The sequence below is a fragment of the Bos grunniens genome, chromosome 7 (genome assembly GCF_055505025.1).
Source record: "Bos grunniens cultivar Pamir isolate PY7600 chromosome 7, Bosgru_T2T1.0, whole genome shotgun sequence".
NCBI classification, from domain to species: Eukaryota; Metazoa; Chordata; class Mammalia; order Artiodactyla; family Bovidae; genus Bos; species Bos grunniens.
In genome coordinates this window covers 18,392,153-18,407,417 of record NC_141171.1, presented here as the reverse complement: position 1 = coordinate 18,407,417, position 15,265 = coordinate 18,392,153, and the positions used below count along the sequence as shown (strand labels likewise).

The 15,265-nt window shown below is 48.4% G+C and overlaps 1 protein-coding gene across 9 annotated transcripts in view; it reads right to left on the bottom strand.

Annotated features, from left to right (window-relative positions):
* The window catches only part of RFX2 (regulatory factor X2), a 92,784-nt gene that overhangs the window by 42,355 nt on the left and 35,164 nt on the right, over nucleotides 1–15,265 (bottom strand). For 6 of the 9 annotated variants that reach the window (XM_086409834.1, XM_086409837.1, XM_086409836.1 and 3 more), the window contains exon 2: nucleotides 1,275–1,387. The exons of 2 other annotated variants lie outside the window; for them this stretch is intronic. In XM_086409834.1, coding sequence (XP_086265960.1) covers nucleotides 1,275–1,379 — 105 coding nt within the window. In that variant the 5' untranslated portion in view covers nucleotides 1,380–1,387. Of the gene's footprint in view, nucleotides 1–1,274; nucleotides 1,388–8,382; nucleotides 8,402–15,265 lie in introns of those variants that run through there. One more of the 9 variants, XM_086409835.1, reaches the window with a different exon arrangement.

The following is a 15,265-nucleotide window of genomic DNA, read 5'->3' as shown; positions in this document are numbered from 1 at the left end:
TTTAAATGAACTGCAAATTTCAGTTTCTCTGCAGCCCTGGCTACACTGCTGGTGCTTGGAGCCTAGTTGGGCTGGCGGCAGGACACTCCCACTGTGCTGGGAAGTTCTGCTGGACGGCACGGGACTGAGAGGAGAAGTAGGAAGTGTGCATCATGGGATGGAAGGAGCAAGAAAGCCCCTTACTGGGGAGGCACTGGGTGCTCACTCTTCAGGAAGCCTGCAGGTGAGGCAGGTGCCCAAGGGGTGGGCTGCCACTGATGCTGGGCTGGGGGGCTGGACCCATCTCCAGCAGGGATGGGAGCCCTGGAGCCTCGGATGGACATGGAGCTGCAGGGCAGAATGCTGGGCCTGTAGTCGCCAGAGGCGGCCAACACCCAGACCTGGGGCACCTGAGACTGGGGCTGGCGAGAGGGACCCCAGGGAACAGGGGGTGGAGGGCCCATGCATCACATGCGGTGGGCATGGAAACAGTGAGGCCACAGCCACAAGTGATCGCGCCCTCTAGGTACCTGTGCTGGGGTGGCCACACTTCCAAGAAATAAATGCCACACGTGCCCGACTACGTGTGCTAAACTGAATAAGTGGTCTCAGTGTCTATCTACTTGCTTTTGCTGAATTATGGGTTTTATTTTTCTTTTTTGCCCGTACCAATTCTTTCTGTCCCGCTCCTAATTTTCAGATTTGTAAATCATAGATAGTGGGCCTCTGCACGTGTCCACGACTTCTGGTCTGTTCCATTGCCTTCAGTTTCACGTGGAATTATGTTTATGTCTACTTTCTGTTGTATTCCAAACTACTGCGGAAATCTAGGAGTTGGGAGAAACTTGATGAGATGAGAACTTGTGAAAATTCTCCACAAGTTTGAAAGAATATGCCACTTCTAATGCTAGATTCGATTATAAACCAATCCTAAGACTTCTCACTTCTGCGTAGAAGGCTCACTTCCAAGGTACAAGAAAACTGCCGCTAGCAGATGAAAATGAAGTCAATCAGAGTCCAAGAAGGGCTGTGGTTCTGAGTTTGGATCATTTCACTGATTCCTTGGTGGGGCCTTTCAAAACAAATGGTGAAAAAGCCAGATAACATGGGAAGAGGGAGGAACGTGAGGGTGCATTTCAACAGCAGCAGCCGTGGAGCTGAGAAGTCAATTCAGAAGAATAGAGATGCCAGGCTCTGCAGATTTAAATGTTTTCCGAAACCGTGGTGGATGTGTCCACCCTGGCTGCACTGGTTTTTCCAGGGCTGCCTAAGCAACAGGCGGGCTGATCTGTTACCTGCGGGGAGGCTGTCACTGGCTGGGCCACGGGCGCCTGGGCAGCCGCCGACGAACACAAAGCCACGGAAGCCGGGGAATCCGATCCACTCTCTGAGTTCTGCATGCTCAGGTCTAAAGAGAGGTGGAGAGAGAGTGAGGGCAGGGCAGAGAGAGAGTGATGGGGGCAGGGCTGCCATCGCAAAGCCTGGAGAGGCGATGGACAAGGTAGTGAGCGAGTGGCAACGATCAGGTTCAAATGCGAGGATCCTGGCCAGACGAGGTAAGTAAGAGGCAGGGGGAGAAAGGCTTTTCAATCATTTCATAAGAAGAGAGAAGGGAGGCGCAGGAGGTATTTTTTCCAACAGAAACCTGAAAAATAGCCCAGCAGGAATTCCTGAAGGACAGGTGTGGGACAATGGCACCAATCTCATCAAGCTCGACTATTTTCAAGGGTTCGTGCAATTTTTAAACCATTTATGGAGAAAATTAAAAGCGCTTGTTGGATGTTTGCCATCTGGGGAGCTACCACACCCCACTATAAGCGCATCTCTTAGGGCAGGGTGTCCTCTTGGCACCGTGGCCAGCGAGCAGGTGTCAGCGAGCAGGCCAGTGAGCAGGAGGCCTGTGGGACCTCCTGGGCCAGGTGTGGGGTGGAACAGCACCCCTGCGCCCCCAGTCATCACAATCACAGATGTCCCCGGATGCCAATCCGTCCCTTTGGGGGCGGATTCAATACCAGCGAGAAAAAAGGTGACGGCAGAGGAAAGAATTGGCACCTTCCTTTGGGCTGGAGAAAAATCCTCAGGCATTTCAGCAATAAGAAAAGGTGCATTTTGTTCCTCTGCCCATGAGAAAGTGTAAGAGTATTGATATATTTCTCTGCAGCCAGGTGCAGACATCTCTCAAATGGGTCGTTTAAAAATTCTCTACCAAAAAATTCATGTAACCGCAGCACAAAGTGGCAGATGAGATTCACTCCAGGAAAATGCTGAAAGGCAAACTCTCTACATTAAAAAAAAATTTTTTTGGCCACGCAGCAGGGCATGCGGGATCTTGACTCCCCAACCAGGGATTGAACCCATGCGTCCTGCAGTGGAAGCGTGGAGTCTCAACCACTGGACTGCCAGGGAAATTCCTCTCTTTACTTTTTAACAAACACTAGCTACCTTCAAACTTCAAGAAGCAGATCAGCAACTGCAGACAGGGGAGATGGCTTTGTGGCCGCACACAGCTGTCTCATCTCTGTTTTGTCCCCTACTGGCCACGGCTCTAAGCATGTCCTCCCACGAGTCTGGGCTCCCAACTCCCGGGGAGACCTGGACAGCATGGCACACACCACAGTGCCCAGGACATGCTGCCAGAAACTCTGTGTTTCTCTGTAGCCCCAAGAGTCTCACCTCCAATAATAAGTAGATATTTTAAAGCCTTTTTAAAAAATTCAAAGAAAAACTAATAGATTGAAACAATTTGCCTAAGGGAAGCAGAAATGTGTGCATGTGTGTTTGTTTGGATCTGAGAGTGCTGGCTAAATTCCATCTTCATTGACTATCCCAGGTCCCTCCCACCCACCCCCAGTGCCTTTGGTACCACAGGAACCATTTGATGGACTGTGGCCGTGCCTTGGCAATTTTCTATTTCCTGTGACCTTGACTCAGTTCTCACCACCAGAGGTCCCCAGATCCATACAATGACTGCTGCTTCTTGTGCTCTTTGCCTCTTTTGGAGGAGGAAGAGGAGAAGGGAGGGAGAGGGATGGAGAGGGAGGAGGAAGAGGAGGGAGAGGAGAAGGAGACTGTGAATTTCCAATCTGTATTTGCTGGGTCTCCAGCTTTCTCTCCTTCCTGACGAAACTCACTTTTGGAATTATTCTACTGGAATGTGCCTAACTTGTGGTCTTATATTCACGGTTTTCTCTGACCGTTTAGCCAGTCAGCTACCCACTCTGTACCATTGTGTCCCCATCTGAAGCCAGGAAGCGGGTAACTTCAGTAGCATTAGGGAGAAGGTGATGCAAGCTCTCCAGGAAATGAATCCACGAGTGAGAAAGTGAGGAGGCTGACTTCACTGAGACCAGTTCCTTGGTCCATAGTTGAGTCTTACGGAGACAAAGAGAGGCTGTGAGTGAGTGGGATAGATGGCGGGCCCATGCTCTGCTTACTGTGGCCAGAATGCACTTTCCAGAATGTGAGTTAGTCTAACACACTCCTGACCAGGATGCACTATCTGTCTCACACTGTATGGCATTTAGTGAAAAAGTTGGCTTAAAACTCAACATTCAAAAAACTAAGATCATGGCACCTGGTCTCATCACTTCATGGCAAATAGATGGGGAAACAATGGAAACAGGTACAGACTTTATTTTCTTGGGCTCCAAAATCACTGCAGGTGGTGACTGTAGCTATGGAATTAAAAGACGCTTACTCCTTGGAAGAAAAGCTATGATAAACTTAGATGGTGTATTAAAAAGCAGAGACATCACTTTGCTGACAAAGGTCTGAATAGTCAAAGCTATGGTTTTTCCAGTAGTGATGTAGGGATTTGAGAGTTGGACCATAAAGAAGGCTGAGAGCCAAAGAATTGATGATTTTGAACTGTGGTGTTGAAGACTCTTGAGAGTGCATTGGACAGCAAGGAGATCAAACCAGTCAATCCTAAAGAAAATCAATCCTGAATATTCATTGGAAGGATGGATGCTGAGGATGAAGCTCCAATACTTTGGCCACCTGATGCAAAGAGCCGACTCATGGGAAAAGACCCTGATGCTGGGAAAGATTGAAGGCAGGAGGAGAAGAGGATGACAGAGGATGAGATGGTTGGATGGCATCACTGACTCAATGGACATGAGTTTGAACAAGCTCCAGGAGATGGTGAAGAACAGGGAAGCCTGGTGTGCTGCAGTCTGTGGGGTCGCAGAGTTTGACATGACTGAGTGAACAACAGCAACAAATGTCATTCAGACCAGAGTCAGCAGACTTAAGTCCCAAGTGGGACTTACGGGCCCACCTGATCTCTGTTACAACTACTAGACTTTGCCATCATAGCATAGGAGCAACCATGGCTGACACATGAATGAATGATCTTGGCAGGTTCTGATAAAACTATTTATAGAAACAGGCGATGGGCCATGGTTGTTGGTCACTGATCCACATAACTTGGGTTTGATAAAGTGGTGTGGTTTCGGAAGACGTAGAAAAATTACACTGCCTTGATTCGAAGCCTGAGGCCCACAGGCCTTCCATCCAGCACCTTGTTCCTGAGGCCACATCTCACCAACACGACAGGACTTGGGGGGACCCCAGAGGGTGACTCAAATTGGGAGAAGGGTGAAGTCGCTGACATTTAAAGACAAACGGAAATATCAGACACTGGTTAAATGCCAACTGTGGTCTTCTTGAAGCTTGATGATGCTGCTGCATGCTCAGTCATGTCCGACTCTTTACAACCCCATGAGCTATAGCCCGCCAGGCTCCTCTGTCCATGGGATTTCCCAGGCAAGAATACTGGAGTGGGTTGGCATTTCCTTCTCCAGGGGATCTTCGTGACCCAGGGATCAAACCTGCATCTCCTGCACTGGTAGGTGGATTCTTTACCACTGTGCCAGCTATCCTGAAGTTTATGAAGCCACAAAGAAGGCTGATTCGTTGAATGCCAGAACCCTAAAATCCAGGGGTACCCCTTAAAACTCAGGATGGGCAATTGGGCACAGCTCACTTTGGGGGGGCTGTAGTGTGTTGAAGGGTGTCCCCCCAAATTCATGTCCCCCTGGAGTCTCAGGATGTGACCTTATTTGGAAACAGTGCCCCTGCAGATGTACAGAAGGGAAGCATGGAAAGGAGATCACAGGGGATGGGGGGCCCCAAATCCAGTGATAGCGTCTTAGAAAAGGACACACAGGGAAGAAGGCCATGCGATGGTGGAGGCAGAGACGGGTGATGCGGCTACAAACCGAGGATGCCGAGGCCCTTAGAGTTGGAGGAGGCAGGGAGAAGCCTCCCCTAGAGCGATCATGGCCCTGTCGACACTCTCTGGTCTCCCGAACTGCAAGAGGATTGTTTTTTGGTTGTTTCAAGCCACCCAGCTTGTGGTACTTTGAATGGCATCCCTGGGAAACCCACACAGGGGTCTCCCTATGGTCCACCCCGTGAGGTGCTGGGGTCCTGCTTTGGTCAGGCACATTGTATCAGGCAGCTGATACACATTTAGCAAATGAATGAACACCAGTAATGCCTCAGTACTACATCTGACACTGAATGATAAAAACTTACAGATAGCATTTCAGATAGTGAGAGTCTATGATGGCACTTTATGAAACAGATAATGATACATGGAATTATTATTTCAAGAGACAGTACAGTTGGGAAATACAAAGAGGTTCATAGAGGTTTCAGAAAAAGTACAAACCACCTGGTTATTTCAGGGGTACCTAGGACTCTCCTGGGAAGGATAATGACTCGTTGAGACCAAATTCTCTGCTCCCTCAATTCATCCTTTGACACTGGGATCAGAGACAGAATGACAGACGCCTGGTGGGTCAGTCTGGCTACTCCTGTATATGAAGACACAACATGCCCATCTGCAGAGAGTGTGATACCCTTCCTTTCCCACCTAAGATCACCAAGGTTGTAGGTTGCACATAAGCTGATCCAGTTTCCTGCAAAAATGTTTTATTTGGGTCCATTAATCAAGGGCTCTTAGCACATCAAACTTTAGGGTTTTTAAAACATGGTTTTTCAAAGGCATGCAAAAGAAACACTGGCTTTCAGTAACGGAGCAGCAAATTGGCTGGATTAAACCTTCTGCAGAAAACAATTACAAAATCTGGGCAAATTATTATTTTTTTAAAGCAACTATTTAGACACTGGAGGGTGACCAAAGCAGGGGGCACTGCCAGGGACCTCGCCCGTGGAAGACCACTGTCACAGATCAGACTGCCTGGGGACTCTGGCTTTCGCTGGGGGGTAAATCCCCTGTGCAGGAATGCTTGGGTGGCAGAAAGCAGCACCCTGGGCATCTTGAAGAGTCAAAGGAGAGAGTTCACAATGTTGGGGGGCATCTTGGAAGGCAGAGAGCCACAGAGAGGGTGAACCCCCAAATCTGACTACATAGTACACCAAAATCTTTAGCCAATTGGCTAAAAACCACACATGTGGAGGAGACATGGGGGTCTTGGAGAAAACCCGGCAGTTCAAAGATGAAAATGCTAGGAGAAGATTTCAGCTGCTACTTACTACAGGAGGGCAGTTTGAGTCCAGCCAAGTTAAAGGCCATCAGGGGGACATGGCAGAATCCAGAGATTCTGTAACATATCACTCATGGTGTCCAGGACCCAGTAAAGACCATGAGCTATGAGAAAAAATAGGAAATTGTGATTCATACCCAAGAGAAACAACAAAAGAAAAATCAATTACAACCAAACTAAGATAATCCTGCTGTTGCTGATGAAGCATACTTACTGTATGACTCCAGTGATATGACATTGTGGAAAAGGAAAATTATGGAGACAGTAAAAGATCAGTGGTTGCCAGGAGTTGGTGGAAGGAGGATGGATAGGAGGAGAGAGGGTTTTTAGGGCAGTGAAAATACTCTGTGGCTTCTTCAGTGGCACAGCAGTAAAGAATCTGCCTGCCAGTGCAGGAGACACAGGTTCGATCCCTGGGTCAGGGAAATCCCCCCGAGAAGGGAATAGCACTCCATGCCAGGATTCTTGCCTGGAAATCCCATGGACAGAGGAGTCTGGTGGGCTACAGTCCATGGGGTCGCAAAAGAATCGGGCATGACTGAGTGACTAAACAACAACACCAGAAACGCTCTGTAGGATACTATACATTTGTCCAAACCCATTGAAAGTACAACACCAAGAGGGAACCCTAGTATAAAGCATGGACTTTGGTTAATAATGATATGTTAGTGTTAGCTGCTCAGTCGTGTCTGACTCTGGACTTTAGCCTGCCAGGCTCCTCTGTCCATAGGATTCTCCATGCAAGAATACTGGAGTGAGTTGCCATTCTCTTCTCCAGGGGATCATCTCAAACGAGGGATCAAACCTGGGTCTCTGGCATTGCAGGCAGATTCATTACCGTCTGAGCCCATGACGTGTTAGTATACGTATACGATCAGCTGCAACAAATGGTCTGTCTGGTGAGGGATGTTGATAATGGGGGAGGCTATGCAGGTGTGAAAGCAGAGAGTATACACAAAATTTCTGTACCTTCCTTTCAATTTTGCTGTGAACCTAAAACTGCTCTTTAAAAAATCTAGGAATAAAAAGACTGACAACCTTCTATTTAAAAATTGACATGACAAGAATGAAAGAGAAAAGAAAAGGAAAAAAACACAGATTGCCAATGCCAGGAGTGGGATGAGGTCTAGCACTACAAATCTCACAGAAATTAAAATGATAAAATGGAACTATTATGAACAACTTTAGCCAATACACTTAACAATTTAGATCAAACAAACACTGTTTTGAAAAACACAACAAACCCAAACTGACCAAGATGAAATAGAAAATGTGCAGTCAGGGCTTCCCTGGTGGTCCTGTGGTTAAGAATCTGCCTTGCAATGCAGGGGAGAACCAGTTCAACCCCTCGCCGGGAAGATCCCACATGCTGTGGGGCAACTGAGCCTGTGCATCACAACAACTGAAGCCCATGCTCTACAGCTACTGAAGCCTGTGAACTATAGAGCCTGTGCGCCACGAGAAGCCACAGCAACGAGAAGCTACTAGAGAAAGCCCTCACACAACAATGAAGACCCAGCACAGAGAAAAATAAAAATTAAACGTAAATAAAAAATAAGTTCTTAGAAAATATATGGTCATACAAAGAAATTGAATACATTATTGAAAACCTCCCTACAAAGAAAAGTCCAGGCTCAAACAGTGTCACTTGTGAATGCTATTTAACACCATAAAGGGAATTAATAAACAAATTCCACCAGAAAATAGAGAAAGTAATACCTAACAACTCATTTCATGAGGTCAGCAAAGTCCTGATACCAAAATTTGATAAAAAAAAATTATAAGAAAAGTATTTAGATCATTATCTCTCATGAGCACACTTACAAAAATCATAATAAAAATAATAAATCAAATCTAGAAATATATAATCAATATAGCCCATACTTACATTGTCAATTGACTTTTCTGATGGTGCCCCAGCTCTCTTCCTTCTCAGTTGATCTTTGACAAAGGTGTCAAGGCAATTCAACAGAGAAATGAAGTCTCTTAAACAAATGATATATCCACATGGGAACAGAAAACAAATGAACTTTGACCCCTGCCTCACACCATACACAGAAATGATTTTGAGTTAGATCACAGACTTATACATAAAAGTTAAAACATGATACATTAGATTTCACAAACATTTTAAACTTCAGCTCATTAAAGAGTTCATCAAGAGCCCAAATTGTTAAGTCCCAGTCTAGGAGAAAATATTTGCAAAAATTGTATCTGACAAAGGGCTTTTATCCACAATACATAAAAAGCTCCCTACAACTCAATAAGAAGAAGACAATCTAATGGGCAAAAGACTTGGATAGGCACTTCATAAAGGTATACAGATGCCCCATAAGTATATGAAATAGTATCTAACAGTGATAGTCACTAGGGAAATGCAAATCAAAAGCACAATGAGATGCCACGAAACACTCAATGACTAGAACGGCTAAAATAAAAATTTGACAACCAATGTTGTGAGCGCATGCAGAAACTGTAACTCTCATACACTTGTGGGGATGTCAAATGATATCACCACATTGGGGAAAAGGTTTGGTAGTTTTCTAGTAAGTTCAACCTACCCTTTAAGGCAAAATTCTTCTCCTGGATGTTTATCCAAGAGAAATGGAAACATATGTCTTCAAAAAACTAGCACATTCACAGCAGTTTTCTAGCCAAAAGGAAGGAAAAATCCAAATGTCCATCAGAAGAATGAATCGGAAACTGCAGATTGTGGTAAGTTAAAGATGCAGAGCATAATCCCTCAAGCAACCACTGAATACACACAGACATGGACACACACACAAACACAGCCAAAAAGCCTATGGGGAAAGCAAGTCACCGATAGAGAAGTATGAACTGCTGATAACACGTGGGTGAATCTCAGAATTATTACACTGAGTGAAAGAAGATGGATCCGAAAGAGCATGTTCATAATACAGACTGGCTAATTAATACAGACTGGCTAATTAATACAAGGTTATAGAGTCAGAGGAGTGTGGGCGCTGGGTCTGAGAAGGGACAGGGGAACTTTGAGAGGGGTGGATGGACAAGTTCTCTATGTGTCAGGACATGCATTACGTGGAAAATCCACCTGCTTAAACTGGACAGCTAAAGATTTCCACATTTATTGTCTGTAATTTTTTTTTTTTGATGTGGCCCGTTTTTAAAGTTTTTATTGAATTTGTTACAACATTGCTTCGGTTTTATGTTTTGGTCTTTTTGGCCACAAGGCATGTGGGATGTGGGATCGTAGCTCCCTGACCAGGGATTGAACTCACTTCCCTGAATTGGAAGGTGAAGTCTTAATTACTGGACCACCAGGGAAGCCCCTATGGTCTGTAAATCTTAACCTATAAAAACCTTTATTATCGAGTGGAGGGTGGGGAGGGGGTGTTTGTGCAGGGGACTCAAAATGTAGAGTGCTGATGACTATAGAGGCTAGTGGTGGCTACTTGGAGTTCATTACCTGCATGTTTCCCCCTCTATTTGCCATGAAGTTATGGGACCAGATGCCAGGATCTTAGTTTTCTGAATGTTGAGTTTTAAACCAACTTTTTCACTCTCCTTTTTCATTTTCATCAAGAAGCTCTTTAGTTTTTCTTTGCTTTCTGCCATAAGGGTGTTGTCATCTGTGTGTGGAGATCCAACCTGTCGATCCTAAAGGAAATCAATTTCCTGAATATTCATTGGAAGGACTGATGCTGAAGCTGAAACTCCAATACTTTGGCCATTTAATGAGAAGAACTGACTCATTGGAAAAGACCCTGATGCTGGGAAAGATTGAAGGCAGGAGGAGAAGGGGATGACAGAGGATGAGATGGTTGGATGGCATCACAGATGCAATGGACATAAGTTTGAGTAGGCTCTGGGAGTTGGTGATGGACAGGGAAGTCTGGGGTGCTGCATTCCATGGGGTCGCAAAGAGTTGGACACGACTGAGTGACTGAACTGAACTGATCCTGCATGTGGATTTTGTTGATGCTTGAAAATTCCATAACAGAAAGTGAAACCAGAAACACTCATCCTCAGCCACAAGGAATGAGTGCCGGCTCCTGCCTTTCTCCACAGCACTGGTGCTGAGTTGGCAGCCCGTGAAGAGGCGGCCAGCAGTTTCAGGGGTCCTTCTGGAAGGTGTGAGGCGGGATCAGGATGATTGACCCGCCCCCAGGGGCTGTGGGAAGGTAGCCAGCCTTGAGGACAAGGCCAGCAGACACCACACACAATGTGAAGTCCTCTGCATTTCCATTTTCCTGCTCACCTGGGTCAGGCTCATTGGTGACTGCAATCAACTTGGGTGGCTGAGCATCTGCTCTGAACTTGAACTTGTGATCAGAACTAGGAGTCATTCCATTGCGTCTTCCTGCTTGTTCTACCACACGTACTCGTCCTCTCTCCTGTTCTTCTTCCCCAGGCCAGGACTCAAGCCTTCTTTCTCTGATGGCTTTCCGTCTTCGGCCGCTCCCTGGAACAGGACCCGTGGCCCAGCCTGGCCAGGTTGGCCCAGAGCTCTGTGTGGCTCAGAGACACGCCCAGTGTGTTGTTTATAAGCCAAGCATGGTCCCTTTGTCGTGTGCTCCCAGATAAGGGCAGGCTTGAGAAAGTGGGAACACGCAGGGCCATGGGCGCAGCGTTCCCCTCCTGGGCTGGCCTGGCGTTTAGAATGCACGTCTGACCTGCTGGAGACGCTGCCCAGAAACACCACCAGTGGGAACAGGGGTGAGGGTTCCTGAGCATCTGTGAGGGGACCCAGTAGAGACCCACCGTTAGCAGCCCTGGATCAGGGCCTCGATGAATGAATCTGCCCGGGCACAAAGGGAAGAGGCTTCTGTTGACAGGAAAATACTCTGGTTACCCAGCAACCAGTAATGACAGGAAAGGAAATGTAGAAAAAGCTGAGGGCAATTTCTGGGCCCGGTTCCTAGCCTGGTGCTGACTCACCACGACCTGAAGCAATGGCCTTTCTATTCCTGCTCCTCCCCGAGCCAAGCGGAGGGATCACCTGCCTTGCATGGGTCTCTCGACATTTAGGAAGCTGCTTGTCATCTCTGGGTAATTAGGGGAGAGCAGCCTGCTGGGCTTTGGTTCCCTTTGTTCTGAATGGCCAATTAACTTCCACTCTGGGGCTTCCCTTGTGGCTCAGCTGGTAAAGAATCTGCCTGCAATGTGGGAGACCTGGGTTTGATCCCTGGGTTGGGAAGATCCCCTGGAGAAGGGAAAGGCTACCCACTCTAGTATTCTGGCCTGGAGAATTCCATGGACTGTATAGTCCATGGGGTCGCAAAGAGTTAGACATGACTGAGCGACTTTCACTTCACTGGGGAGTCGCAGACCTTTTACTCTTACTTTAGGGAGAGACATGTGGCCTCTGCTGGTATTTGGTGACATTCGATGGCACCTGGGTCCATAAGCAATTCATGTCTTCCCTATGGACGAGAAGCCACAAGTCCAGAATGTTCTCAAGAGCACGGGTTGTCTTGCACCCTGGGGTCTGGCTTGACACTTGTGTTGACATTCTCAGAGTTGTTACGGGGACCAGAAGCATCAGGTCACTTTGCCGCTCATGGGGCCCCTCCGGTCTGAGGCCAGGTAGGGGAGCAAGCCCTGTGGGGTCTACTTTCTCAACTGGCCCTGCTGGTGTGTGGCCCCTGCTGTGGGATGGTTACCCAGTGGAGATCCGTATACTTGCAGAACGAAACGCCCCTCTCCTCTTTGCTGAAAAGTGGATCCTATAACACTCTATCAAGGAGATCAAACCAGTCAATCCTAAGGGAAATCAACTCTGAATATTGGAAGGATTGATGCTGAAGCTGAAGCCTCAATACTTTGGCTACCTGATGAGAAGAGCTGACTCATTGGAAAAGACCTTCTGGGAAAGATTGAGAGCAAAAGAAGGGGGCAAAAGAGGATGAGATGGCTGGGTGGCATCACTGACTCAATGGATGTGAGTTTGAGCAAACTCCGGGAAGATAGTGAAGGACAGGGAAACTTGGTGTGCTGCAGTTCGTGGGGTTTAAAAGAGTCGGACAATATTCAGCGGCTGAACAACAACATAATCATCCATGAAGGTGGAAATCACATCCTTTCTATCTTTGGCCCTCCCAGCCCCCTCCCCTCAGTAGGCACTGATGCAGGGTCCCCACTGTGGGTAATCGGCAGGTCATTCTCTGTGAGGGGCTGGCCCAGGCACTGTGGGTGCTGATGGTACCTCTGGCCCCCACCCACCAGATGCCAGGAGTGCCTCCCCCACCCAAGCATCCCTGGGGCGGGGGACAGGGTTGCTTCGCTGGAGCAGCAGCGTCCTCAGGGACTGTGCAGCCTCTGGGACGTGAGACAGACAAATGGCGCTTGAGAACGACAGACTCAAAGACAGGTTGAGAATAGGGACAATGACAGAGCGGGCCCTGCGGTGACCCGGGCCCCAAACAGTTGAAATCCTGCCAGATGAGGGGCACAGAATGAGGGGGGAAAACAAGTGGACCCTTTAAAATCTACCCACTCTTTCTAAGCACCATAATTTCAACTCACATCAAGGGTGACCCATCATTGGCCTAAACCTTTCGGATGCCCTGGCATTCCTCAGTCAATTCTCAGGTTTTTTTTTGTTTGTTTGTTTTTCCTTTTGCAGCCATAGACTCTGAGGGATCAGAATTGGCTCTGAGTCACTCTGGAATGAAGTATCTTCAGAATTCAAATTCCTTTTTCTTTTGGTCAGAACTGGGCTTCTGTTGCTGTTTTCGTGACGGGAGCCAAGCCATTCCTCCTTCTCCAGCAGAGACAGGATCAGGCCCCAGCCCTTGAAACTGGCCATCGGAGGCCTCTAAGCACGATGCCAGGGTGGGAGGCAGGCAGGTGCTCAGCCGGTCGCAGGGGTCGGAGTCGTGTGGGACATGCCCCTCCGAACTCCAAGGACCATGACCTTCCCCCACATTGTAATGGGGCGACGCTGTCTCACTTTCCTTCTAAAGAGACATGATTTGACTGAATGTAAAAGTTGTCCAGACTTAGGTACCTCATCTGGGATGTGGTCTGATTTTAGCTGCCACTGAAAACGTCACAGATTCAGGGGAAAACGTGAATCAAAAACCCATCAGCCTGGGGCTTCTCTGGTGGTCCAAGGTCTAAGACTCTGTGCTCCCAATGCAGGGGGCCCGGGTTTGATTCCTGGTCAGGGAACTAGATCCCGCATGCTCCAACTAAGACCCCCTCATGCCATAACTAAGATCTAGCACAGCCAAGAACAAACAAACAAACAAAAAACCACACCAGCCTGCCCTGACATTCTCATCCAGCAAATGCGCTTCTGGAAAGCACTCTAATTCCATCCCCTCATAGTAATCACTTAAACTGCATGAGACCTGGGTTCCAGGGAATTCCCCCCTGGTTGGGCAGGGGGAGGCCCCCCAAAATTCAGCACATCAGCCACTTATCTGTCCCAGGAGGGGGGTTGCTGAGAAGTGTCATCTGCTCACCCAGGTACACATGCACCCACAACACACACACACACATGCACACACACATGTATACCCATACACAAGAACCAACACACATTGGCATACCCGTGTATACACACATGCACATACAGAAACACATAGGCACACAGATATACAAATACATATACATGTGTACACACACATATACCCCCCACAGGCTAGCGTGAGAAAACTGGAGGCAAACACTCATAAGACACTGTTGCCATCTTCTTCCTCTGGATGTTTCTACTGAACTGAGGGTTGACTGGATCCCCCGGCTCAGGAGGGAGAAACAAATGATCCTTATAGTAAGAGGAGGGGACTCCTATGTGTACGTGTTTGCACACTTGCAGTTAGTTCTCTCTGCAGAGAAGTTCCTCATCCTGGGGTTCTGCTCTGAACTGTACCTCCATCACCCTACTTGGTGACACAACCTCTCCATCCCAGATCTAGGCCCCACCTCCAGCGCATCATCTACCCGCCCCCCACATCCTCCTGCATCCAGCCCGGATCCCAACCTGCTGTTTCTACCCCTCTCTTGCTGGTCAGCTCCAATGTGTTTACTCTGGCCCATGGGGCTGGGTGACTCCTGGAAGTGAGGCTGTCCCGGGCCCTGTGGGTACCGAGCGGCATCCCCAGGCCCCATCCCCCTTCTAGGCCAGGAACACCTCCCCAGCCACAACAACCATAAGTGTGGAGACATCCCCCAGGGTCCCCTGGGTGGGGGTGGGGGGGGGTGAAGCCAACTGGGATGAGAGGAGCTGCCCGTGTTTCCTGGAACTGTTCATAAATCACAACCTTGTTTTCCACACAATCCCAGGAGCCGCCTCTGCGGGTTAAAAGTTTGAGAAGAGCTGCTTGTGAGGGTGTCTCAGCCTCAGCACTAGTGACTTTGGGGGCCCAACATCCTACACGGAGGGCGGTCCTGGGTGCTGTAGAGCAGCCTCCGTGGTCCCCACCCATTCGATGCCAGGAACACCCCCAGTCGTGATGACCACAGACGTCCTCAGACATTGCCCAGTGTCCCCTCGAGGCAGGGTCATCCCCCAGGAGACTCCCTGGTCTGAGGCCACAACCTTGCTAAGCACGGCATTTCCACTTCCACCACACCCCCTTCTGGGTGCCGGGGGCCTCACACCTGCCTCCTATCACGCCGCTGTGCATGTTAGAAAACAAAGTCTGGGTCTAAGTCATCCTTGAGGACCCCTCCCAGCCTCTAGCATGTTGCCCACGATGGGTGACCCCCCAGACGTGGTTTGGAGTGAGCTGGTGCACGGGGACCCCTCACAGCTGTTGGGGGCTGCGTGCCTGCCCTGTCTG